We start from the raw sequence: 24,789 nt of genomic DNA, 5'->3' as shown, positions 1-24,789 counted from the left end.
TGAATCTAGTTATAAGTTGACTAGGTTGCTGTAAAGAGAACAATTTCTTATACTTACCCTATCATGTTAAATGCTTCTCATAGAACCTGTGGGTCCTGTAAATGGTGGAAATTATATTACTTAGAGCTTTGCTATACAGCGTATGGTCCAGGGACCAGTAGCATCAGCATCACCTGGGAGCTTGTTTGAAAGGCAGAATTTCAGGCCTTCCCCAGGCCAAGTGAATCAGAATCTGCATTTAACAACACCCCCAGGTGTTTTGTATATATATTAAAATATAGGAAGCATGACCTTTGAGTTTTTACCTTATGTTTGCGACAGATTCTTTTTCTGTCAATTTATGCATAAATAAGCAGATAGTATTTCTTCTCAGAATTTTTATCTGAGATGTCCAGAATTATCAGTTACTATAAATACAGTGTAACTAAGCAGTCAAATATTCCTCTTGGCTCTGATGAAAATAACCTTAGAATACATTAGCATTATCTTTAATGGGGCTTTTGTAGCAGACTTAGTTAGATTATAATATGTGTTGCCTACCTTTTCAGGTGCCCCTGCCCAACACCCTCCCCCTCCCTAAGAGGGAGACTATACAGCAGAGCTCCAGCCTAACTTCAGTTCCTCCCACTACTTTCAGCCTCACCTTCAAGGTATGTACTACATCCATTTCTAAAGGTCCTTGATTATTGCATGCAAGGGGACATAAGTTAACAATACTCTTGGTATTTTTACTAGTTTTGTGTGAAAAGCAGCAACGCTAAGCTGAAGAAATGATGTCAAATTATACCTTAAAATTGTATTAGTTTCTAATACCACATAGCAGTGACTTGATATCCTCATATTTAAAGTGAGGCGTATTATGCTTGTGAATTTTGTCTTAAAAGTACAGGAGAGCATTTTATATTTCATGTTTGTACTGAGTTCCTCTTAGAGATCTTAATAATTATTGGATACATTAGTTGTGTAGAAAACAACTAACTTGGTGTTGCATGTTTTTTTATCCTAAGTACTGATAATGGTAAGAATGCTGATTTTCTGTCTTTCCTCTAAGTCATGTGTGAATTGAATGAATGTAATATAGTAATTAAGAATATTTTATGAAGATGTAATTGATTAATACAAGTGATTTTGATTTGATTTTTGTTGGATAATTTTTGAGTAATGGTCCAAAAGAGTTTTACACAACACATGCTTTTTGATGTCAAGAAGTTTAGGCTTTTTTTTTTAATCTCCTATTATGCTTATAATTTTGAGCTATGTTACTAATACTTTATTTTACAATTGAGTTATTTGAGAGTATTTTAAATCAGTTGTTCACCTCAAGATTAGTCAGTGGTTAAAAAGTACAGATGTGGAATTAAGTGAGGATTTTTTTTTTTTTAACTGCATTTATTTATCTCTTTGGTGCTGTTTGTTTAGTTTCATAACCTGGGCAAGTATTTATCCTCTACTGTAGCAGGGCTTTCTAATGCTACACTGGTTGCAAGTGAATCTTTTTGATGATCTTCAGGAGAGGGAGTAACTAAGTTTTTTTAGTAATGTGACCAGTGTTTATTTCTAGACTCTTTCTGTTTGATTCTCCAGCCTCCTGACCACTTGTCCCCTTGCCCCCCCAACTTTTTTTTAATATCCCCAACTTCTTTTTAAGAAGCTGCTTAAATACAAGTTTGAGACTATAAGATTTTACAAGACAACCGCTTCTGCTTTGTGTCATCTCCATCTTTACCCAGTTCTTACTGTTTACTGCCAGTTCCTACTCAGCCATTTTTGTTGTTTTTCCACCTGAATGACTGTCTTAACCTGTGTTTCATACTATATCTTACGTGATTTTTACCGTTATTCTGCTTAAGGCAGTCTCATTTCGCATAAGCAAATACAATATCATCATTAATTATTCTTCAGGCTAGTTTTTGATCCTTCAGAAAGCCTTTCCACATTGCCTTTCACTTAATGTTTTTAACACCCCAAAAAGAAATAATATGCATTTGAATTAAAGTAAATTTAAATTAAATTGTATTAGCTTAAGGCTTTTTCTGGTTTATTTTTACTTTTTTTTAATTTAATTTTTATTTTATATTGGAGTATAGTTGATTTACAATGTTTTGTTAGTTTTGGGTGTAGAGCAAAGTGATTCAGTTATACCTATACATATATCCATTCTTTTTCAGATTCTTTTCCCATATAAGTTATTACAGAATGTTGAGTAGAGTTCCCTGTGCTATACAGTAGGTCCTTGTCAATTATTTATTTTCACTTTTTTTTGGACACCTTTATTTGAGTAATTTATGAAGTATGGAAATTTCTATTATATGGGTATTGTCAACAGTATACTTGCCAAAAGGAAAAATGAATGTAGTTAAGTAATTATACTTTTTAGTTTCCTTGAATTTCCAAAATTAGAATCTAAATTTTCGTGCTGCTTAAGAAATGAAATGAAACCACCATATATGGGTTAAGTATTATGTAAGATTGATAACCTATAATTTATGTATTTCCCATACAACAAAACTGGTTGTAAAGGCATTGTAGTCTATAACATTGCTCTAAGCTATAAAATCTCAGATTGTACAAGCAAATTGCATTTTGTCTAACTTGCTAAGTGGTGGTGTGGGGGTGTTTTGTTTTTGTTTCTTACCCTCTAAGACTTTTGTTTTAAAATAAAATACATTTGAAACCAGCAAGGTGATTGTGAGGAAAAGGAAAGAGTCAAGCAAACCTAAAAGTGTCCTGTGTTTTGCATTTGTAGTAATGATATTAGCCATCAAGAAGAGGTTATATTATATATAGTGTGTGTTTTAACAGGAAAGTAGGGAGATACGTGATATTTCTCAAATACTTAAAATTAAAATCAGGTTGAAATTTTTAAAGTTGGTACTTCAGAGACCTACAAACTTCCCAACAGTGGTATTTTTAAATCTTATTTGTGAAAAGTACCCTGGTGTAAGTCATTGCAGCTGAATTTTATAGGTTATCTTAGATTTTTCCTCTCAGCTCAGTATTTTGACTACTAGAACTAAAAACTTCAGAATCTCTCTATTTGTTCCTTTCCTGTTCAAGGAGCCTCAGGATAGTTGAGGATCTACATCTGTGCTCTCCAGTTCAGTATCCACAAGCCACATGTAGTTATTGAGCACTTGAATGTGGCTAATCCAAGTTGAGGTGTGTGCTGTAAGTTTAAAATTAAATAGATGGTGGATCTGAAATGTTAATTTTTTTAATTAAAACATCTCAATGTTTGTATTGATTATAGGTTTTAATTATTATTGTAGATATATTGGGTTGAATAACATATGTTACCAAATTAGTTTTACCTCTTTATTTTTATTTTTTAAAGTGTGGCTACGAGAAAATTTAAAATTATATGTGGCTTGCATTTGTCTATCTGTTGAATAGCTCTAGATAGATTAAACTAAGCCTACAGGTAAAACCAGCAGCCACAAATACAAATGGTGGCAGTCAGAACCCAAAATGCTTGATGGGGTCTGGAGGTGAAACAAGAAGTGTTTCTACTGTACCCAAGCCTAAAACCTGTCTGGTTACACTGCCTTTTAAAACACTGTGAGCATAAAACAGCCAAACAAAAGGTACCTGTCACTTGCCATTTGAGAACTGTTGGTTTAAAAAGAAAGACTGGAGAGAATGGATATTTATTTAATGGAGGGCCTTTAGTGTCTTTCCTACTAGAATCAGAGCCTTATGTCAGTCCTAAAGGGACATGGTATTTCCATTTCCTTATTGACTGGTAGGAATAGGGACTCAGGTTTAGATGATACAAGAGCTGTGACTATATTTCACTGACCTGTTTGCCAAAGCTTTCAACAAGTTCTCTATAGAGACATAATTAAAGCCCACTGCCTCCAATTTGAGTAAAGGAGTAGAGATAAAGGAGAACGTGAAAGCTTTGAAAGCCTTATGGTCTTAATCTTTATATGTGGTTTTTGAAAGGTTATAGTTGGAACACATTTATGTATATATATTTGTTTATATATGTGTATTAGTTTTGTTAGCATAGTGATTTTCTTTTTTCTTTTTTTTTTTTTGGCTTTAAAAAATGTTCATTTGGTTGCAGATGGAGTCTGCACGTAAGGCATGGGAAAATTCTCCAAATGTTAGGGAAAAGGGATCTCCAGTAACTTCCACAGCACCTCCAATCGCAAGTGGAGTCAGCAGTAGTGCCAGTGGACCAAGCACTGCTAATTACAATTCATTCTCAAGTGCATCGATGCCTCAGATTCCTGTTGCTTCAGTCACTCCCACAACTTCACTATCAGGTAGAGGTCTGGTACCTTTTCTTTAAATATCTTAAATTATTTAAAGTTTCTTATGATCTGTTCCTGTTTACTATCCCTCAAAGTATTATTTGTAAAAGACAGAAGATTGCACATGAGATAATTATCAGCTGGTTTATAAACTTCTTCCCTCCCTCCCCTCTCTTGCCCTCTCCCAATTTTAATTTGGCAAATATTTAATGATGGCTTACTAAAATACTTCGCTTGACCCTCTCTTCTTCCCACCCCAACTCCCAATACAGATACGGGTAAGGAATTGGTGGGAAATTTTCTGTCTTGTTCCTCTAAATTTTTCTATAAATTTCACCTTTTAACTTTTATTATTTAACTCATAGAGCTAATTAGACCAACTCGGAAATAACACAAAATCACAAAGCTTTTAAGTTTTATGTGATCTGTATCTAATTTGAAGGAGCTCTTGGCCTAAGTCTGTTGGTTTAACATATTTTCTGGGGAAGAGTTACAGGTAGAGAATTTCCAGTCTGTGTTATTTGAGTAAATGATATCCATTAGTTTCGGGGTTTTGTTTTTGTTTTTGTTTTTTAAAGGAGAGTCCATCAGCATCCCAAGTTAGAAGGTGTTTTTCTTTCTTAAATGTTTTTCTAGTGTGTAATCCTTTCATTGAACTATATTTCATATGGGGCTTTATCATTCTTAAAGAACCAGAGATGTTTCTGAAATATTTGACTCTAAGAACGTATACCCTTTTACCATATGTATAACCATGTTTCTTCTACTGAAAATAGAAATTCGTTTTAAGCTTTCCTGATACTCTCTAATGTTTCCAAAACAGTCGGGAAACTCCTTTCCAATACATGTAAAATATATACAACACAGAATTTACTTGCTTTGGCTAGTTCTCATTTAATGAATGCAGTAATGATTTTCAGTATTCTGGCTTTCTGTGCTGTTTTCAAGCACCAAAAGGACTGAGGTTGTACTATAGTTATTTTGACATTATCTGGAATCAGATATATGTATTAAGACAAGCCCAGATATTCAAATCAAAGAGAGTATTCCAAGTGTACTTCTTCCCTCTTTAAACCCTTTCAGGCACTCCCCATCACCCATTTCCAAGGCATCTTCATTATGCTTACCAGCTTGGGCCCCAGACTACTTGGGTGGATAGGGGGTGAGGCTATAAAGGAACCAGGAGGAGCGTATGGTAGGAAGATTAGGAAATAAAGGGACTAGGGAGGTTCCTAGTTTTTTCTTTGGAACCCAACTACTTCCTTTCCTTTGGGTCTAGTTTCCCCACATTCCCCTCAACTAGGATAAACTTTTAACAAGGACCTTCTTGGCTAGTCATCCTACTGGTAGATTCAAGTGCAAGAACAGAGGTACCTCAGTCTTGGTCCTCTCTTAGAACATCATTTGATATCTGAAAATAATAATAACTACTACATCACACTTTTGAATGAAATACCTATATTGTCATTTGCTCTAGTATTATTAATAGTTTGTCTTGTTTTTAACGTATTACTAAATACCAGTTTTTGCTGGTATATATACAAGGAGAGACAGGAATAGTCTTATAGACTTTTTAGGAGCAATTTACATTAAATTTTTATATTACATTAATAATTGTTCTTAAGGCACTTTATCCTTCTGTGTTTTTATGTCTATGCCTGGCCTTTAATAGATGTTCAAATATTTATTTATAAATAAATGAAGTTCTAAAGATTATCCTTAAGGTATTTTGCCAAAAAGAGGAAAAAAATTCTAACCTTAAGTTTATGTGACTTTTTAGGAGCAATTGTGATCTCTCAAGGCCCATTTTGTGCTAATATTTATGCCTCACCATAAATGAATGAAGCTCTTGATTATCCTTTGTGATGATTAAAAAACTAAATATTAGTTTGAGGCTAAACTATAACAATGTTGTAGGCTCTCAGCCTCCATATTTTGTGAGTTTATTTTTAAATTTTCTCCTCATTTTAATTTTGTATTTATATTTCTCCAGATTTTATAGTCTTATTTGCATCTGATAAATGTGTCTTCCTTTTACAAGCCCCCTCATATCCACTTTTGGTCTGAGGTACCGTATATAAGCGCTTAATAAGTACACAGTGGGCATAAATATTAATTTTCCAGTTTCTGGTTGGTGCTTGAGTTTACTGTGAACATCAGTGGTACTTTAAAATATGCTACATTTCACCCTTATTTTATCCCTCCCCCGAATGTAGGAGCTGGTACATATACTACCTCTTCTTTAAGTACAAAATCTACAACCACGTCAGACCCTCCTAATATTTGTAAAGTGAAACCCCAACAATTACAGACAAGCAGCCTGCCTTCTGCAAGTCATTTTTCACAGTTAAGCTGTATGCCTTCCCTTATTGCCCAGCAGCAACAGAGTCCACAAGTCTATGTGTCTCAGTCTGCAGCAGGTAAGATGTTTGAATATAAGGAATTTAGAAAATGAAGACGTTTTAATGCTTTTTTTTCTCTCTTCCCTTACCTTTCAAGTTTAAATATTTTTTGATCTGCTTTGCAAATTTGTTTCCTCATAGAATTGAGTGCTGTCTCTCCTTGGCAAGCATTCTGGGGTGTGTGGCAATTGTTTCTTACACATATGTTACATATATAATAGACATATTAGTGTCCAGTACAGTCTATATCCATGGATTCCGAGTCTATGATTTAACCAACTGTGGATTGAAAGTAATTCGAAAAAAATGTTCACAGAGTTCTAAAAAACAAAACTTGTATTTTCTGCACACAGGTAACTATTTACACAGCACTAACATTGTATTAGGTATTATAAGTAATCTAGAGATGATTTAAAGTATATGAGAGGGGACTTCCCTGGTGGCACAGTGGTTAAGAATCTGCCTGCCCTGGTCCAGGAAGATCCCACATGCCGCGGAACAACGAAGCCCGTGTGCCACAACTACTGAGCCTGTGCTCTAGAGCCCATGCGCCTAGAACCCGTGCTCCGCGACAAGAGAAGCCACTGCAATGAGAAGCCCACGCACCACAACAAAGAGTAGCCCCTGCTCACTGCAACTAGAGAAAGCCTGCGTGCAGCAACAAAGACCCAGTGCAGCCAAAAATAAATAAACAAATTGGAAATAATTAAAAAATAAAGTATATGAGAGGATGTGCTTAGGTTATATGCAAATGATATACCCCATTTTACATTTGCAGGTTTTGGTATCTGGGGGGTGGTCCTAGAACCAACCCTCTACACATAACCGGAGTTTGTTATCTGAAACCTGACAAATTGATGATAAAGTTCATGAGGAAGAATAAACCTAAGAACAGCAAAGAAGAGAAAAAAATATTTATTGGCAGGGGGTAACTTGTCCTACTAAATGTCACAATGTTAATCTGAGTTAAATAGTAAATAAGCAATTGAAAAATATTCAAGCTCACTAATGATTTAAATTCAAAGTAAAAGGACAGTGAGGCTATTTTTTGTCTTTCCATGTGGGAAATATTAGGAAGATTGATAATACCCAGCATATTTAATACCCACTATCGATAAGGATCCACAGGTATTATTAATAGGCTCTTAAAAGTACATTGCTGGGCTTCCCTGGTGGCGCAGTGGTTGAGAGTCCGCCTGCCGATGCAGGGGACACGGGTTTGTGCCCCGGTCCGGGAAGATCCCACATGCCGCAGAGCGGCTGGGCCCGTGAGCCATGGCCGCTGAGCCTGCAGGTCCGGAGCCTGTGCTCTGCAACGGGAGAGGCCACAACAGTAAGAGGCCCGCGTACCGCAAAAAAAATTAAAAATAATAATAAAAAAAAGTACATTGCTAGTGAGCATATGAATTGGCAGAATTCTTTTAGAAAAGTATCTCAGAATATTTTATGTGTACATAGTCACTGTAGTAGCAGTTTCATAGTTGGGAATCTTATTGTACTGGTAAACTTACTTATTAATCAGAGATATATGTATCAGGGTGTTCATTCATTGCAGTATTGTTTATAATGATAATAAATTAAAAACAACATGGGAAGTTCTCCCAAACATACTATTATATAGAAACAGCATAATATAAAGTAGTGAGTATAAACATAGAGAAGAAATCTGTTAAGAATCTATACCAAATTCTTTCAATTATTAAATGTCAATTCTTTTGAAATATTTTGCTAAATTCTAGTTGGTAGATTTAAAATTGGAGTGGATTTGCTGGTAAACAGGTAGGTTCAGTTTTAGTGGATTATGTAAAATTTTACTAGTTTATACTCCAGTAGCGGCACTGTATGAGAGTGTCTATTTTCGTCTGCCTTCACAAGTTCTAGAGTTTCATTGTTTTACTTTTGCATATACCTGTCTGAAAGAAGTTTTACATCTTTTTGCATTTGTATCTTTCCACATTTCTAGTTTTTCCTTGGCTGTATTAATTTTCAGAGGGCTCACTTTATTTGAAATCCGCTTTTTGGGTTTTCTGTTACTATTTGGAAAATTCTGAAGTTTAGACACTCATTGCTGCTTGTTTTTCCTGCCAATCTGTAGCTCAAATCCCAGCTTTCTATATGGACACAAGTCATTTATTCAATACCCAACATGCACGATTGGCTCCACCATCCTTGGCTCAGCAACAAGGCTTCCAACCAGGCCTCTCTCAGGTAAGTATCACAGGCTTCTTCCATTCTATATTTGTTTCTTTGCATTTTGTGGTGTGATAGTATTTGGGGGCTCAATGTAGAACTAGTAATGTATTGAAAAGAAATTTTAGATGTTTACATTTTGTTTTAAAATGGAACTGATACATAGCATTAATCTTTTGTTTCATATCTCGAATGTTTATTTTCCAGGTGTTGTCATTTGTGTATATGGTGTTCATATATTGTTTTTTTCATTGCATTGCAGCCAACTTCAGTTCAGCAGATTCCAATCCCTATTTATGCACCACTGCAAGGGCAGCATCAAGCCCAGCTAAGTTTGGGTGCTGGACCTGCTGTTTCCCAGGCTCAGGAACTATTCAGTTCTTCACTTCAACCATATAGGTAAAAGCTTTAAAATTATGTCTGTGATGTTGGAAACAATGTAATTGCTGAGCCTTCTTGCCATATCCTTTCTACTCCCTCCTTCCCCTCCAAAACTCAGTGACCCTCTTATAAACTACATTAAATAATTGTGTTGAGTATGTGTCATGAACTTCAGCCTCAGGTAATTTCTGTCAGTCTTTATTGAACAAAATGAATCGTCAAAGCGTCTTGAAGAAGAGGCTAACAGCAGTCCTATAACAATTAGAAATCACAGAAAATAGCTACTAAAGGACCTGAAAGTTTGAGTGCCATCTCGCTGCTAACAACTCTAAATCCAGACCTGCTCTGTGTAAGAGCTGAGGCATGGCAGATATCATTACAGTATGTAAGGGGGCAGAGGCCAAGGTGAAATATAATAAAAGCAAGAGAGTAGAGTGTCAAAGAATAGAAGTAGTGGTGATGAGTGGTGATGCTCTGTAATGTAGAAGAAACCATTGTTTTGAAAGATTCACTACTGTAAGTTATCTTTGCAGTTAAGCAAGCAATGAAAACTGATCTTTATTGAACTTTTTTATATATGATAGTTATTCAGCCCTTTACATACACTAACTTATTTAGTTTTCACAAAACCATATAAGGTAGATTAAGTCATCCCCATTTGACATTCGAAGAAGTTGTGGGGGTTTTTTTTGTTTTGTTTTTGGATTCTTTGGTATTTTATCCTAATGTTACACTGCAAATAAGTGGCAGAGCCTGGATTTAACCCAGGTGTCTCTCATCTCCAACTTAATGAGAGTGGAAGGGTGGGGTAAGAGTTGAATGACAGCAGTGATCATGGCATAACTCAGTCATCATCATGGTATACCTGTCATTGATACTCATGGTAATGGCCCTAAACCATCAAAAAGAAAAATAAGGGACTTCCCTGGTGGCGCAGTGGATAAGACTCCACGCTCCCAGTGCAGGGGCCCGGGTTCAATCCCTGGTCAGGGAGGTAGATTCCACATGCATGCTGCAACTAAGAGTTCGCATGACACAACTAAGGAGCCCGCCTGCCGCAACTAAGGAGCCCATGAGCTGCAAATAAGGAGCCTGCCTTCTGCAACTAAGACCTGGTGCAACCAAATAAATATATAAGTAAATATTTTAAAAAAAAAAATCTTTTCAGGACATTTACTGTAAAGAAGGTTGCAAAACTAGGCATTTCCTTTTGGAATTTTGCATTTAAAGTGGTTCAGGTAGAATTTCCATACTTTATAGATTAAACTTGGCATCAATTGATACAGCTCATTTCTTTCAGATCACGTTTTACTCCTAAAGAAGCTAGGCTCAGCTAATCAAACTTTCTCAAAGGAACGGAGTTATTAGTAAACTTAATAAATGTGGCTCTCACTTCATTTTTTATTAAAGATTATTCAGTAGAATTTAGTACATCTGTATAATTATATAGTATGTTTTATTTTCTGGTATTATTCTGTCATACCAGAGTAATGGTATAGTATGACAGTTTGGGTTTGGTTATTCCAAGAAATTCTCTCTCACTACAAGTAAAATTATTTACCCCAACTGGAATTGTAGGCAGTCCCTTTCATGTTATTAAATTTGAGGTTATCTTGAAATTTGTGGTAAAAATTAAAATTTTAAGGCTTCCCTGGTGGCGCAGTGGTTGAGAATCTGCCTGTCAGTGCAGGGGACGTGGGTTCGAGCCCTGGTCTGGGAAGATCCCACATGTCGTGGAGCAACTAAGCCTGTGAACCACAACTACTGAGCCTGCGCGTCTGGAGCCTGTGCTCCGCAACGGGAGAGGCTGTGACAGTGAGAGGCCCGTGCACCGCGATGAAGAGTGGCCCCTGCTCTCCGCAACTGGAGAAAGCCCTCGCACGGAAACGAAGACCCAACACAGCCAAAAATAAATAAATAAATTTATTTTTTTAAAAAAAATTAAAATTTTAAAACTTCAGTAGATTTAGAAATAGCAAATAGATTTAATCTCAGAACTAATCTCCTTTTAATTGGTACTGGCTGTTTGAAACATTGTTGAAAAGTTTGCAACTTTTCAGCTCTGTTAAAAAGAGTTTAGTAATTAATAGTAATGTCTTCCATAGCCATGGGAGATGGATTAGCAATGCAATTCTGTATTTGTAACCCCCATTTTAACAATTGCCTTGGAAGATGTACTTTTTTTTTTTTTTTTTTTTTCCAGTACGTGGGCCTCTTACTGTTGGGGCCCCTCCCGTTGCGGAGCACAGGCTCCGGACGCGCAGGCTCAGCAGCCATGGCTCACGGGCCCAGCCGCTCCACGGCATGTGGGATCTTCCCAGACCGGGGCACGAACCCATGTCCCCCTGCATTGGCAGGCGGACTCCCAACCACTGTGCCACCAGGGAAGCCCCAGAAGATGTACTTTTTAAGACCAGACCTGTTCAATAGAAATATAAGCTGTATATGTAATTGTGGCAAATGGGTACTTGGAAGGCACCAGTTTCAACTTTGAAAGTAGTTGTTTGTATCCCTACCGCATCATTCTGCTGTTTCTTGTTCTGAACGTAACTAGCATAGTGTTTATTAACAGGGAATCCTTGAATTAATTTCTGCCAGGACCGGGGTAGTTTTAACAGTATGCTTATGTTTTACATTTTATATTTGAAACAGATTATAAGTGGACATTGTAAAGAATACTTGTGACCCTAGACTAGTGCTCCTGCTTAATGGGTTTTGTTCCTGTCACATGTGTAAAGATTGGACACCTCCATCCCAGAAATAATAGGGCAGTCTGAGGTTAGATTTCAGCATTGTATTTTTTTTGAAACCTTTCAAATGTGCAGTACAGTATTATTAACTATAGTCACCATGCTGTACATTACATCCCCATGACTTATTTTATAATGGGAGGTTTATACCCTTTGACCATAATAGTGTGTTGCATATCTGAACATTGCTAAGAGAACAGATCTTAGAAAGTTCTCATCACAAGGAAAAAAAAATGTGTAACTGTGTGGTGACAGATGTTAACTAGACTCATTGTGATCATTTTGCATATATACAAATACCAAATCATTATGTTGTACACCCGAAACTAGTGTAATGTTATAAGTCCCTTATACCTCAATTAACAAAACAAAATTTTGTGGGTAATCCTGTTGCTAACTACTACTCTGCTTCATTCCATAGAGGTCTTGAGACCTCTTAGAGGAAAAATATATATACATGTATATGTATGTATGTATATACACACACATATATGTGGAAGTAATGAAATACAAATAACGAAAGTCAGAACTATTGGGTCTATAAATTTGAATAGAATGCCATACCAAAGAGAAAAATAGCAGATTTGGTTCTGAGCTAGCTAATGAACACAGGAAAAGAGAATTATTCTCATTGTTAAAGAGAAGGAAATCTTACCATTTCCTCAGGAAGAGCAAGCCTTTTCCCAGAACTTTTACATGAGGAGCTTTGCTGTATACAGGGCTCTAAATCTTGAAACAAGTGCTTTAGACACACTCTGCCTCTTTAACTGTGCTGATTAGAGTATTTGGTCATTTGAGATACTCATTCTTAAGATTCCAGATAGAATTAACTTCTAACACAAGCCTTTTCTCTTTAATACTTCTGTAGATCTCAGCCAGCCTTCATGCAAAGCAGTCTATCCCAGCCATCTGTGGTACTTTCTGGTACTGCCATCCACAACTTCCCAGCTGTCCAACACCAGGAACTTGCCAAGGCACAGTCGGGTCTTGCCTTTCAGCAAACTTCAAATACTCAGCCTATTCCTATACTGTATGAACATCAGCTGGGTCAGGCATCAGGACTAGGGGGTTCCCAACTGATTGATACACATCTTCTCCAGGTAAGGCAGGAGCTAGAATCATGCACTGTCTTTGTATTCCTATGTAGCAAATTATTTAAGAAAACAGTTTTGAAAGAAAAAATGTTAAATGGCGCAGTGGAAAAAACAAGATCTTCCTTTCTATCTAATGCTAAAATTCTTAAGAGAGATTACTTTGAAGTCATGCTCTTGATATCTGAATTGAAAAATATTTCAATCTTACTTCTTACAAAATATTTTCTAGGCTAGAGCGAATCTTACCCAGGCCTCAAATCTTTATTCTGGACAAGTACAACAGCCTGGTCAGACAAATTTTTATAACACTGCCCAGTCACCAAGTGCTCTCCAGCAGGTAAACTATGGCATGGTAAATTTCCTCAATTTTCTTTACTATTATTGTTGTTGTTGCTGCTGTTGCTGTTGCTTTTGTTATTGTTGGGGAATTTAAATAGAACCAAGATGGGGAAGTGGTGCAGTGGTTTCAGACTTCTCTCTGAGATGTCTCGGAATTCCATGGGGTCCACTAGTAGTGGGACATGTTTCAGTCCTATACCACTCCTCTTCTCACCCCCACTTCAATCCATTATGCTTTTTACCTCTTTTTAAAATGGATTTCTGTGTAATCATTTATTTTAACAAAAGATTCCACAAATGTAAAAATTTGAAAACCATTGTCCAGGATATGCAGTTACATGTAAGTGTGATAAATGCTTTACCCATTCGTGCTAGAGGTGAAGGAAGACCCTGAAGACCACCACACCGGTTAATATAATACATAGGACTGTGTGGCAGAGTTATGACAGTAAAAATGACAAACACATTTCTTAAGTATATGAATGTAATAATAATTTTCAGTGAAAAATGTATATTTTTATGAAACTATCTCCTCTGGCAATGTCATTAATCAGCTTACTCTTTGAAAGTTGGTAGAGGGCTGGAGGAGAGAGGCAAGCCATTAGTCATTTTCTCATAACTATTTTTGGTGGCTATTTTAAGGGGTGAGAATTCAAAAAATATCACCACATTGACGTTCAAATTAAATATTATTTGTATGAAAACTGAAAGACTATTTTTTTGTCAAAGCTCATTTTGACCACACCTGAAAACAGTATAAAAATGTCTGTTATAAAAATGAAAGTTGTAACTGCTTTCTTAAATTGTATATTCATAATTTTATTGTATTTTGTGGTTATTAGGCATGTACTATGGGTTAATTCAAAGATAGTCATAATTATTTTATATGTATAGTTTCTCTACTGCTAATCTGTTTTATTGTTGCACATTTAATAAAAGAATGGAGATAGTCACTAAGCAAACTATTTATATGTGAAATATAGTAATAGATTGAAGTATTCTGTTTAAAACATTACTCAAAAGTATTTGAAGAGTCATGTATAATATATAGTAAAAGGGATATACAACAGGTCTAAGCAAATTGTTACAGTTTCTGTTTGCTTATTTTCTAGGTTACAGTACCTTTACCAGCCTCCCAGCTTTCCTTGCCTAATTTTGGATCCACCGGGCAGCCTTTAATTGCCCTGCCTCAGACTCTTCAGCCCCCATTACAGCATACCACCCCACAAGCGCAGGCCCAGAGCATGAGTCGTCCTGCACAAGTAAGCCAGCCTTTCAGGGGATTAATCCCTGCTGGAACACAGCACAGCATGATCGCAACCACAGGAAAAGTAAGTGAAGAGAAATTTACACAGTTTCTTTGAGAATTTAAGGCCATGAGTTTAGATATGCATCTGTGTAGTATATAAAAATAAAATGCATCAGTTTTTACCACCCTCCAAGAAATGTCAAACTCAATATACTTATTTTTTACTACTCTCTGTTAATGTGTTTGGTCCCCTCTGGTTTTTACCTAATAACAAAGAATTCATAAATTTTGTGGAGGAATTTTGTACTAAGGTTCTTTGCACTTTGCCAGATGAAATTATCATATATAGAATACTAAACACAGCACTTTAGTTTATGGAATTGCAGAAATATTAAGTTTACTTTATGCTCTTTCTCAGATGTCTGAAATGGAACTAAAAGCCTTTGGAAGTGGCATTGATATAAAACCAGGCACACCTCCAATCAGCGGTAGAAGCACCACACCAACGTCTAGTCCTTTCCGGTAAAATGGGCCTTTAAATTTGCTTATAGAATATCCGAATAACTGAGCACCATTTGTTTGTTAGATACTTAATGCCACTTTTCCTATAGTAAGTATAAGACATTCTGATAGTTTTACCAAAATGTTAAGCTATTAAATTTTTAAGAATGTATTTGCTGTACTCTATTTTAAGAAAAAAAAATTTAACCCAGGGAAAATCTAGCTAGTGTGCTTTCTCACATCTGCACCTCCAGTGTCTCTTCATTACCACCATAATGTTTGATAACTCACCTTCGTAAATTTGCATCAACTACCAAGTATGATGAATCTACCAAGAGCAATGTCTCTAAAAATCTAACAGCATCATTTATGTGGCACTACCGTACTGACCAGTGATGGCTTCTTTCCAAGGGCTACTTCCACAAGTCCGAACAGCCAGTCCAGCAAAATGAACAGCATTGTCTATCAGAAGCAGTTCCAGTCAGCCCCTGCCACTGTGAGAATGACACAACCTTTTCCTACACAGTTTGCACCCCAGGTGGGCAGATATAAGTGAGAAATGAGTATTATTTACTTGCAGATGATTGCTAACCTGGCTAATTCTCTGATTTAATAATCTTGCCGTATTATAACCAGTTTAGAAACAGTTTTTAGTGAATTTATGACATTCAGATATATTCTCTACAATTTTTAGCTAGACACAAGTAGTAACCATATAGTTCTAAAGCAGACAATTGAAATATAGTCAAAAGATTCCCCACACAGCTCTGATCATTCATTTCAGTCCTGATCCTTTTATCTTTTTGAAGATGACTTTTCAGAGAAGGGTCCCAGTGCTTAACGTTTTCTAGTTTTAAAGTTGGGGGGTTGGGGGGTTGGTTTTTGGTTTTTTAAGATAACTATATGTAGTTGAGCTGGAAATTCAAAAAGGTGTTCTATTGTATGTGTAAAAATGTTGGCTTCCCTTTGCTAATCATATGGAAGGACTAACGAAAGTTAATAAGCACTCTCATATATTTGTTGAATTAGTATTATTTTCATTTATCTTCAGATTATATTTGGTATAGGTATGTGCCTTTTCTGCAGTTATATCTTTTTTTAAAGATATCCTAATTAATAGCCTTTCTGTCTCCCCTTCAGAATTTGTAGCTGAAATGCTAGAACCAACTGAAGTGCCATAGCATGCTTTGTCTAATTTTTCTGTTAGATTCTCCAAGCATGGCCCATTTGTTCTTGGTCCTTATAATAGAATGGCACAAACCCATACACTTCCTTTCACTGACAGAATGGGCACAGATTTACTCTGGGATAAGCCAACCTGGTCTAGTTGGCAAATTTTTTCTTTTTTTAACAGTTCAATGTTGTATGTTTTGTTTTTTTCACTCAGATTCTCTCTCAGCCTAACCTGGTCCCTCCATTGGTAAGAGCCCCACATACTAACACCTTCCCAGCGCCTGTTCAGAGGCCACCAATGGCACTGGCCAGTCAGATGCCTCCTCCGCTGACCACAGGCCTCATGAGCCATGCTCGTTTGCCACATGTAGCCAGGGGTCCTTGTGGATCACTATCTGGAGTCAGAGGTAATCAGGCCCAGGCTGCGTTGAAGGCTGAACAAGACATGAAGGTTAGTACAGTGTTAACAGCCAACAGAGCAAGAATCTATCTCTGAACCATGTCTTAAGATGCCTCTGGACCCGTAACTGCATATCCAGGCATTCATTGTCTTAGCAGACTTTTAACCAAACTAACTACTTTTATTCATCCTACCCCGCCCCCCTTTTTTAATTTCTTTTTTTTCTCCCTACCCTCCCCACACTTTTTTCTTTCTTTTTTTTAATGTTTTTGTTGTTTTTTGTTTTTTGCAGCTATAGCCAGCAAACAAGTTAACATTTTAAACTCTGTGGCCAAATGAATTGCTTACAAAATAAATATTTGAGGGAGATCTAAGTTTAGCTACTACATATTTTGGAAGAGCAAATAAGTAATATGAATAATTATAGGCTTCCCCATTTTCTTTTTTTTTTTCCTCCCTTTCCACCCCCACCCCCATCCCCCCCATCCCAAGATATAAATCATGGTTATGTGAAAACTCTGGAATGAGTGAGGCATTTACCTATCTTGATTTTTCTTCCTTCATGAGTCATCCAAGTATAGTTTTCTTCTCAAACTGGTTTCATACCCTTTTTTTTGCCTGCCACCTGAGGCAGCCATATTCCACAACAGATTGTATAGTTGTAGATGAAGAACTCAAAAAGCACTTTGGGATCCTTCGTGATAAAAGGCGCTGATAAACTTGAGGTTTGCTAATGCAGAAGGGTGCCTTTAGGAGTCTGTGTGGGGACAGTTTTTATAGCATAAACCTTACCTGTCTGCCTGTACAGCTAGCTGAATCAGTTTATTTCTGTTTCTACACTTAACTTCAGAGGTCTTAATAATTTTGCCAATTTTGTCACTTTATATATCAGGTCAGACAAGAACAAAGAAAAGCTTACTGCTTTCAAATGGGAAATGTCCATAGTAAATGCTTTACTCTGAATTAGAAACATGTTTGTGACAATCCTGTTAGAAAATTCGGTTGACTGAGTAAAGTTTCTTTCTGGGTGGATATCCCTTGTTTCTGATGCTGAGTAATCAAATTTAAAGACTGCCCTGCAGTGAAATGCTTCTTAAATGTTATCCATTTTTAAATAGGCTATGTGCCTAGGATTTCCATCCATTCATAACTATTAAAAATACTAGTATGTGTAGAAATCTTTGGAAACCATTTGGCCTTGGTTTCCAGTTCTCTTGCCTTCTTGGCACTTGATTTTCATACATCCCCATGTTGGAAATGACATTGGAGCTTAATAATGAATGGGCTGGGGAAGGATACAGATTTCATGAAAATTGCTTCAGATCTTTGAATATAGTACAGGTTACCTATAGAACATGAAGGGCTTTTGTTATATGCAAGAGGCGTAGAAACTTTAGTTTTAATTGTGTATGTTATACAATGGTATAATTTACAGATTGACGTAAGTATATTCTGTGGGGGCAGAGTCAATAAAACTAGGAAATTATTTTACCAGCTCAGAATATGGTAGGAGCTATCAGAACTTAGTGATCAAGTGAAGTTGTAGTTACTAATTTCTGATGCTCTTCCCCTGCAGAAGAGAGCTGTGGGAAGAGGACTCAGCCACAAGACATTTGGTCCTAGGTGTTGGTAATGCCACAATATAAGTGCTTCCTTTTCATTTTATTGTAGACCACATATTGATAACTAGAAGTTTTAAGTATTACATATATGTTTTCAAATTTGCAAGCAGCCTCCCTAAATAAAATTTAATATCAATAAGCTTTGTTCCAGAAAAGATACAAACCAACAACAATTTCTATTTTATTATTTTATAAAAGGGCAAACTTTGAAAAGATGGTGGGAGGTGGTCCTGTTCTTTTTATATTTTTTTTTATTATTTTTTAAAATCACATGGAATGTTTTCAAAAACAGGAAGAAATCTATCCATTAAAAGCCAAAAGATCAGTGAGGTACTTTGGGGCCAAACCAACATGGGGAAAACTGATTTGTGATTGGTAAAAGAATTTGAACTGAGCTTGATTGACAAGCTTTGGTAATACTGTAGCATTTTCAGTTGTTGTTTCTCATTTTTTAAGGCAAAGCAGAGAGCAGAGGTTCTTCAGTCCACGCAGCGGTTCTTCTCTGAACAGCAACAGAACAAACAGATAGGAGGCAAAGCCCAGAAAGTGGACAGTGATTCAAGTAAACCTCCTGAAACACTGACCGACCCTCCTGGTGTCTGTCAGGAAAAAGTAGAAGAAAAGCCACCCCCTGCACCCACCATAGCCACCAAACCTGTTAGAACTGGACCAATCAAACCTCAGGCAATCAAAACCGAAGAAACAAAATCCTAAAGGCTGTGGGCTGTTGCAGGGGGTTGGGGGAAGGGAGAGGGGAAAGAGGGAGGATGAAGTCAGATAATGCCAGCAGCCAAAGGGGTAAAATGGTCTCTGACATTATCCTGTCCAGAGCTTGGAGGTGCACAAGGGACATAGGAGCAATTTACACTGACACACAGCTGCTGCACCAGTAAAAATGAGGCTTTGCCAGCTTGCACCTACTATATAACATGCACTCTGTTGATGGCCATGCATCTTCAGTCAGAAATTTATATACGAATACGTGCACACATTCCTTGAGTGCATATAATTTAGAACTAAAATCCTTATGGTTAGATGAAACACCAGAAATATGAGGGCAGTAACATCACAGAGGAATAGCTCAGCCTGAACAATGCAATGATCCTAGCTAAGACATCAGATGTGGTTTCTTTGCTCCGTTATGTTCTTTGGATATGGTTATAGCATTTATAGGCTTGGTGGTGAAGAACAGAAGATAACTGGTGCTGGATAGAGGAGCCTTATTTTTTATTATGGCAGCTTGCTATTTTTGTAACGTGGTGATTGAGTTGAATACAATCAAAGTACAGTAACTGATGTCCCCTTCTTCCTGAATGAGTGAGCAGATGATGAAATATTGTCCTCAGCATCCTTGAACATATCCAGGTGGGCAGTGTTTGGCTACTGCTTCTGTTTGAAAAGATGCTGTGTTTTGGTTGTGGCCCAAAGGTTTGATGTGCTACTTGGCGTTTTCTTTCTTCCGTGGAGCTCTTACGGTTCAGATACAACAGAGTTGGTCAAATACTAGTTAGGTTGAATCTTGCTTGCCTCTACTCAGTCATCTTTGTATGAATCCAGTAGTTTTTTTTATTTTTTAAAACGGTTTTTAGCTGATGTTCATGAAGATCAGTGAGTACCTAGAACTGTGCCACTAAAGAAAGGAAATCCTATCTAAGAAGGTGCATTTCTGCACCAGAGCTGTGTTATAACCATCCTTTGGGCCCTCTGCTGGAAAAGTAGAATCAAGTCTCAAATAATGCCTTTTTAATTATATCCTCTAGTATTATAGATGTAGGACCGTACTGTATCATACCTCTGTGAATGTAAAATATCTTGTACCTGCTTTATGATACGTAGTAGTGACCGTGCTTTATCAGATCTGTTTTTAATGACGTTATTCTAGAATGTTTTCTTTCCAGATGATAATTGAGAAGCTAATTAAAAAAAAAAAAATGGTGCCAGGTACCACAACAGTAACAGAATTTGCTGTTTTCTGAGGTTTTGTTTTTTACTTTTTTTTTTAATGGAGTGCGCTGGATGTCTCTCTAATTTTGTTCAGATGACTGCAGAACCTGGAAAAGCTGTTGCTGCTACTGATGCATAACATACTGCTATTGGTCTTTTTATATAAATAAATAAATCTATCTATATATATATACATATATATATAATTTGAATTTTTGGAAACTTTAGCTGTGCTGTCAACTTTGGAGAAGTATCCCAGTTGTACCGTGTTGGGTTGGCATTGTACAGAAATCAACAGCCATATTGGTCTAGAAACATTAAACATAATTTTTTCCATTTGTACAGGGGTAACGCACTGTATTAAATATGTAAGGTCTTATCTACATGGGTTTGATTACAGAAACTAATAAAGTATTCTCTAAATAATGAGTCTTGGAGCTTCTTATCCATTCCTAAAATCTGAAGCAAGAAGGCTTGTCACATACCAAAAAGAGTGATCAAGACTACATTATGCTCTAGGAAAAAAGTCATCATCCCAAGACTTGATTTCTAACTTTCAAAAACTATAAAGCTTATTCAATCAAAGTAAAGATTGTTTCAGAGGATAATGTTTATGGCTCCTGTTCTCAAGGTAGCCATACTCCTGTTGAAAGCAGTCTGCCAAGGAGGAGGAGAAGAGAAGTCTTTCTTGATGATGCAAAGTGCTGAATGTAGAAAATAGAACCGTCATGCTTCTGGCTGGAAATGGAAGGACCCAAAATAGATCTCAGTACTTATATTTGTATTTTTCTTATTTTTGCTAGCACATTCATAGCCATTATCACCCACACAAGCAGACAGTAAGGGAGTTTGTTTTATCATTCACTCAATTTGTGAAGTGAAGTACTGAGGGATTTCAATTGCCTAAAATCCTGTATCCAGAACGTGTGGCTTCCAGATCCAGCTTTAGGAAAACTAGTAAATTCAGTTACTAATAACCTGTGTGCCTTCTTTACTCATAGATGCTGTGATTCTTAAACATTGAAAATATGCAAGTACTAATAAACCCTACCTTGATGTCCACGCTTTCCAGTCTCAGGTTTTTCTCTAAATGTGCTCTAATTTGGTATGATGGAGAAGGCTGGGAACACAAGCCTCTACCAAAATGCTGTAGTCACTGCTTCACATATGTGCCTTCTCACTCACTTCCATTACCACTCTTTCATATTCTCATCCTTAAGTTCAGTCCTCCTAAATTTTAGGACTTCTAGGACTTACAGAGTGACCAACCAGCTGTATAGTTTGCACCGTCTTCACTTACAAGCCACCAAGTATGTGCTGTTCAGTTGGTTGTGTTAATTTGAAACCATTAATACCTTAGGCCCTTTATTAGCTAGGATCTACAGTGGAAAAAATGACAATGAAAGTATAGCCAATGAAAGAAAGATATTTGTATAAGTGCTTCTCCACAGTTTGGTCATATAAATCTTATCTCTGGCTTCTCCAACATAGGACACAATAACCCAAAAGATGTTGCAGTTAGTGGTTGACAGTAGACTTGGTCACATAACCTTCTGCCCCTTCAGCCCTTCTGGTAAGGGGGAAGGGGCATGATTTTGTCCTTAGTTAATACAAATTGTGCTCTATGATAGAAAAATGATCAGGGGCTATGTTGGGGAATGAGATGAGTATAGTCTGAAAAGGCATTCAATTTACTTGCTTTCACAGTATAAATTACAGAAAGCAAATCTCCAACATACTCTTGGTTGGGGGCAAGATGTAGAAGGTAGGATCAGAGTATATCATAGGTTTAAAAAAGTTGAGAGTAGATGGTCAGAACCTAAATATATGAGGTATGTCTTTTCTAACAGGTCATCGGTGATTTTTTTTAAGGCAAATAATCCATTTTATTTTTTAATATTTATTTTTATTTTTTGGCTGCGTCTGGTCTCTTAGTTGCAGCACGCGGGCTTCTCTCTAGTTGTGACACGTGGGCTAAAGAGCACATGGGCTCTGTAGTTGTGGTGCACGGGTTCAGTAGTTGCAGCGTGCAGGCATAGTTGCCCTGTGGCATGTGGGATCTTAGTTCCCCGATCAGGGATTGAACCCGCATCCCCTGTGTTGGAAGGCGGATTCTTAACCATTGGACCACCAGGGAAGTCCCCATCAGTGATTTTTTTTATGCTGCCACTGTATCATATTTCATTGCTTCTTGGCATTTTCAGTGTTTTCACTTTTCCATTCCAATCATAGTCAGCAGTTAACCACAGTTGACCTATTTGTGAAAAGCATCTTAATTCTACTTTAGGTGCTTTAAGAAACTTGAGCCATAAAATTTCTGCTTGTGAAATGAAACAAAAGAACTAGACAAAGATATCTTAATGTTACACTGGCTATCTTAGCATTTGCATGTTTCTTTTACGTTGCCAAAGGGAAATGGTTCCTTGGCCCCTTTCCTTCCTCTGTGTGCTGGTCCTCACACCCTCAGGTGTAGGGCTGGGTCTGCTGTTGGTGCTCAAATCAGTGACTGGTTTTCCTAGAATATCCAGAAGATGGTGGCAACAGATGTTAAGCCAAGAGTGCTATTGATTTTCAGCCTTTCTTGAGTTATAATAGGTAAAAGCTTATTTCTGTGGTAGGGTGACCGTGACATGGCATCACTTAGATTCTTAATAGAAGCCCTCAGATCTATCTTTCTTAACTGGGGGCTGTTTAGAGTGGGAAATCAGAAAATATGGATACTTTAATTGCATGATTTTAGGTGTACATTTATTTTCCATCCAACCTTTTGACAAAGCCTATGCCGTTTCTTTGACATGTCTGCCAGAGTCTTTTACATATGGCGAATACAGAATTTCTTTGAATTTTTACAGATACTTTCCATCAGTTTTTTCCACACCTAATTTGACAGGAATTTTTTACAGTGAAAATTGGTAGATATCAAGCAATATAGACAACACATATTGACTAATGCCCATTGCTAGTAGGCTGTTATCGAGGAATGGTTTAAAAAGTTTGGGTAAGATTCACCAACTTAACTCCATATTCCAACATGGAATTACTCCAAAGAATTATTGTCAAAAACACACATTTCCCTGGACAGGGAAATATCATACCAAAGGAGAAGGAAATTTTACTTGCACTGGAGAGTTTAAGCAAGCGATGAGGCTCTGTTATAATTAGGCAAGGAGTCAAGTATCAACTACGTATGTGTCAGGTGCTGGGAATATAGAAGACAGTTCTTACCTCAACATAGTCTAGTGGTAGCTTGAGGTCTTTCAGGTTGCCATCACTGATACCTGACCTCTATTTCCTGGGTCCCTCAAGCCGTCTTCTTCCAGTCAATCTCTCCCTTCCCCTGCCATATATCCATACTGCTTAACTTCTAAGTATGATTAAAACCTTCTAAAAGTATTTAGGTAATACTAATCTGGTCTTGTTTCTTACCATTTCTTGATACACTAGGTAGTAAGTAGTAGAATTATATGTAAATTCTGGTCTTACTGGTTTCTGAGCAGAAAAAGCGAAGTCAACGATTTGTTCATCTGAGATGAAAAGGGAGTCCCTAAATGAGTTAATATTCAGTGGAGAATTAGAGTGAGGAAATTTCATTAATCAGGCCTGAGGTTCCAGATGAATTTAGGTTCAGGTTCAAGGATGATGTAGAGGGACAGAAAAAGGATGGACAGATGTATCTTGGCCCTCTGGGGTTAGATTTGGAAGTGTTCAATTTCAGTTAATTTCACACTGTTAGGTGTGGAATGATACATGGTTTACTGACTTAGGGTTGTGGTTTTCAAATTGCAAGTACACATACTGTTCAACTGAAGCAGTTTTACTTGAAAATTTTGGCCAAGGGATTCATCTGCTACAAAACACAAGCATTAACATGAATAAGGTTAATTGATTCCAGAGGGGAGCTGCCCTCTCAAACTCTTTAATATGAGAAGCCAAAAAGACGATTGTACCAAGAGTAAAGCCACACTTCCCACAGAAGCTGATACCCACTGGGGGGGTTGATTGGGTCTTGAATTTCTATAACCTGGGAATAGAAATGGATGTTATAAAGTTCCCTCTTACACAACTCAGTTACCAGAATTTTATATCCAGCTTAAAGCCTCATGGGGGAAAAACAATTCTCATAGACATTACCACCTTTTTTTCCTCAGCAGCCCAGAATCAGGGCATAGTTCAGGTGCTTGAGTTTTGTTTTAACCCTCCTGGCCAAGTAGGCCTCCCACATAAAGCAATCCTATTCCTAACCATAGAGAAAGGCACACGGGCACTCCTATTTATTCCAGAAACATTTGTGCAGCACCTAACACATGGGAAGCATCATCCTTGCTAGGTCCTAAATGTTTAAAGCCAAAGGCATGATTCCACCCTCCAAGAAGCTCACAGTTTAAGAGACAGTGTGACCAAACAGTAGTGGTACTTCCCTGGTGGTTTAGGTTACTGAAGGGACAGGACCTAGCCACCAGTGCCAGACCATGCTCATACTCCTAA

The 24,789-nt window shown here is 37.2% G+C and overlaps 1 protein-coding gene across 13 annotated transcripts in view; it reads left to right on the top strand.

Annotated features, from left to right (window-relative positions):
* The window catches only part of PRRC2C (proline rich coiled-coil 2C), a 98,049-nt gene extending 77,316 nt beyond the window's left edge, over positions 1-20,733 (top strand). For 6 of the 13 annotated variants that reach the window (XM_029230970.1, XM_029230974.1, XM_029230972.1 and 3 more), the window contains 12 exons: positions 549-650; positions 4,070-4,271; positions 6,476-6,679; positions 8,757-8,869; positions 9,114-9,250; positions 12,851-13,082; positions 13,306-13,428; positions 14,528-14,746; positions 15,083-15,186; positions 15,577-15,703; positions 16,553-16,789; positions 18,817-20,733. In XM_029230970.1, coding sequence (XP_029086803.1) covers positions 549-650; positions 4,070-4,271; positions 6,476-6,679; positions 8,757-8,869; positions 9,114-9,250; positions 12,851-13,082; positions 13,306-13,428; positions 14,528-14,746; positions 15,083-15,186; positions 15,577-15,703; positions 16,553-16,789; positions 18,817-19,074 — 2,058 coding nt within the window. In that variant the 3' untranslated portion in view covers positions 19,075-20,733. Of the gene's footprint in view, positions 1-548; positions 651-4,069; positions 4,272-6,475; positions 6,680-8,756; positions 8,870-9,113; positions 9,251-12,850; positions 13,083-13,305; positions 13,429-14,527; positions 14,747-15,082; positions 15,187-15,576; positions 15,704-16,552; positions 16,790-18,314; positions 18,368-18,816 lie in introns of all 13 variants that reach the window. The other 7 variants (XM_029230973.1, XM_029230971.1, XM_029230976.1 and 4 more) reach the window with 6 other exon arrangements.
* The last annotated feature ends 4,056 nt before the right edge of the window (positions 20,734-24,789 follow it).

Source organism: Monodon monoceros, unplaced genomic scaffold (genome assembly GCF_005190385.1).
Source record: "Monodon monoceros isolate NGI ecotype Baffin Bay Population unplaced genomic scaffold, NGI_Narwhal_1 Super_Scaffold_18, whole genome shotgun sequence".
In the NCBI taxonomy this organism is placed as follows: domain Eukaryota; kingdom Metazoa; phylum Chordata; class Mammalia; order Artiodactyla; family Monodontidae; genus Monodon; species Monodon monoceros.
The sequence above is the reverse complement of the archived record's forward strand: the minus strand, read 5'-3'. Positions and strand labels throughout refer to the sequence as shown.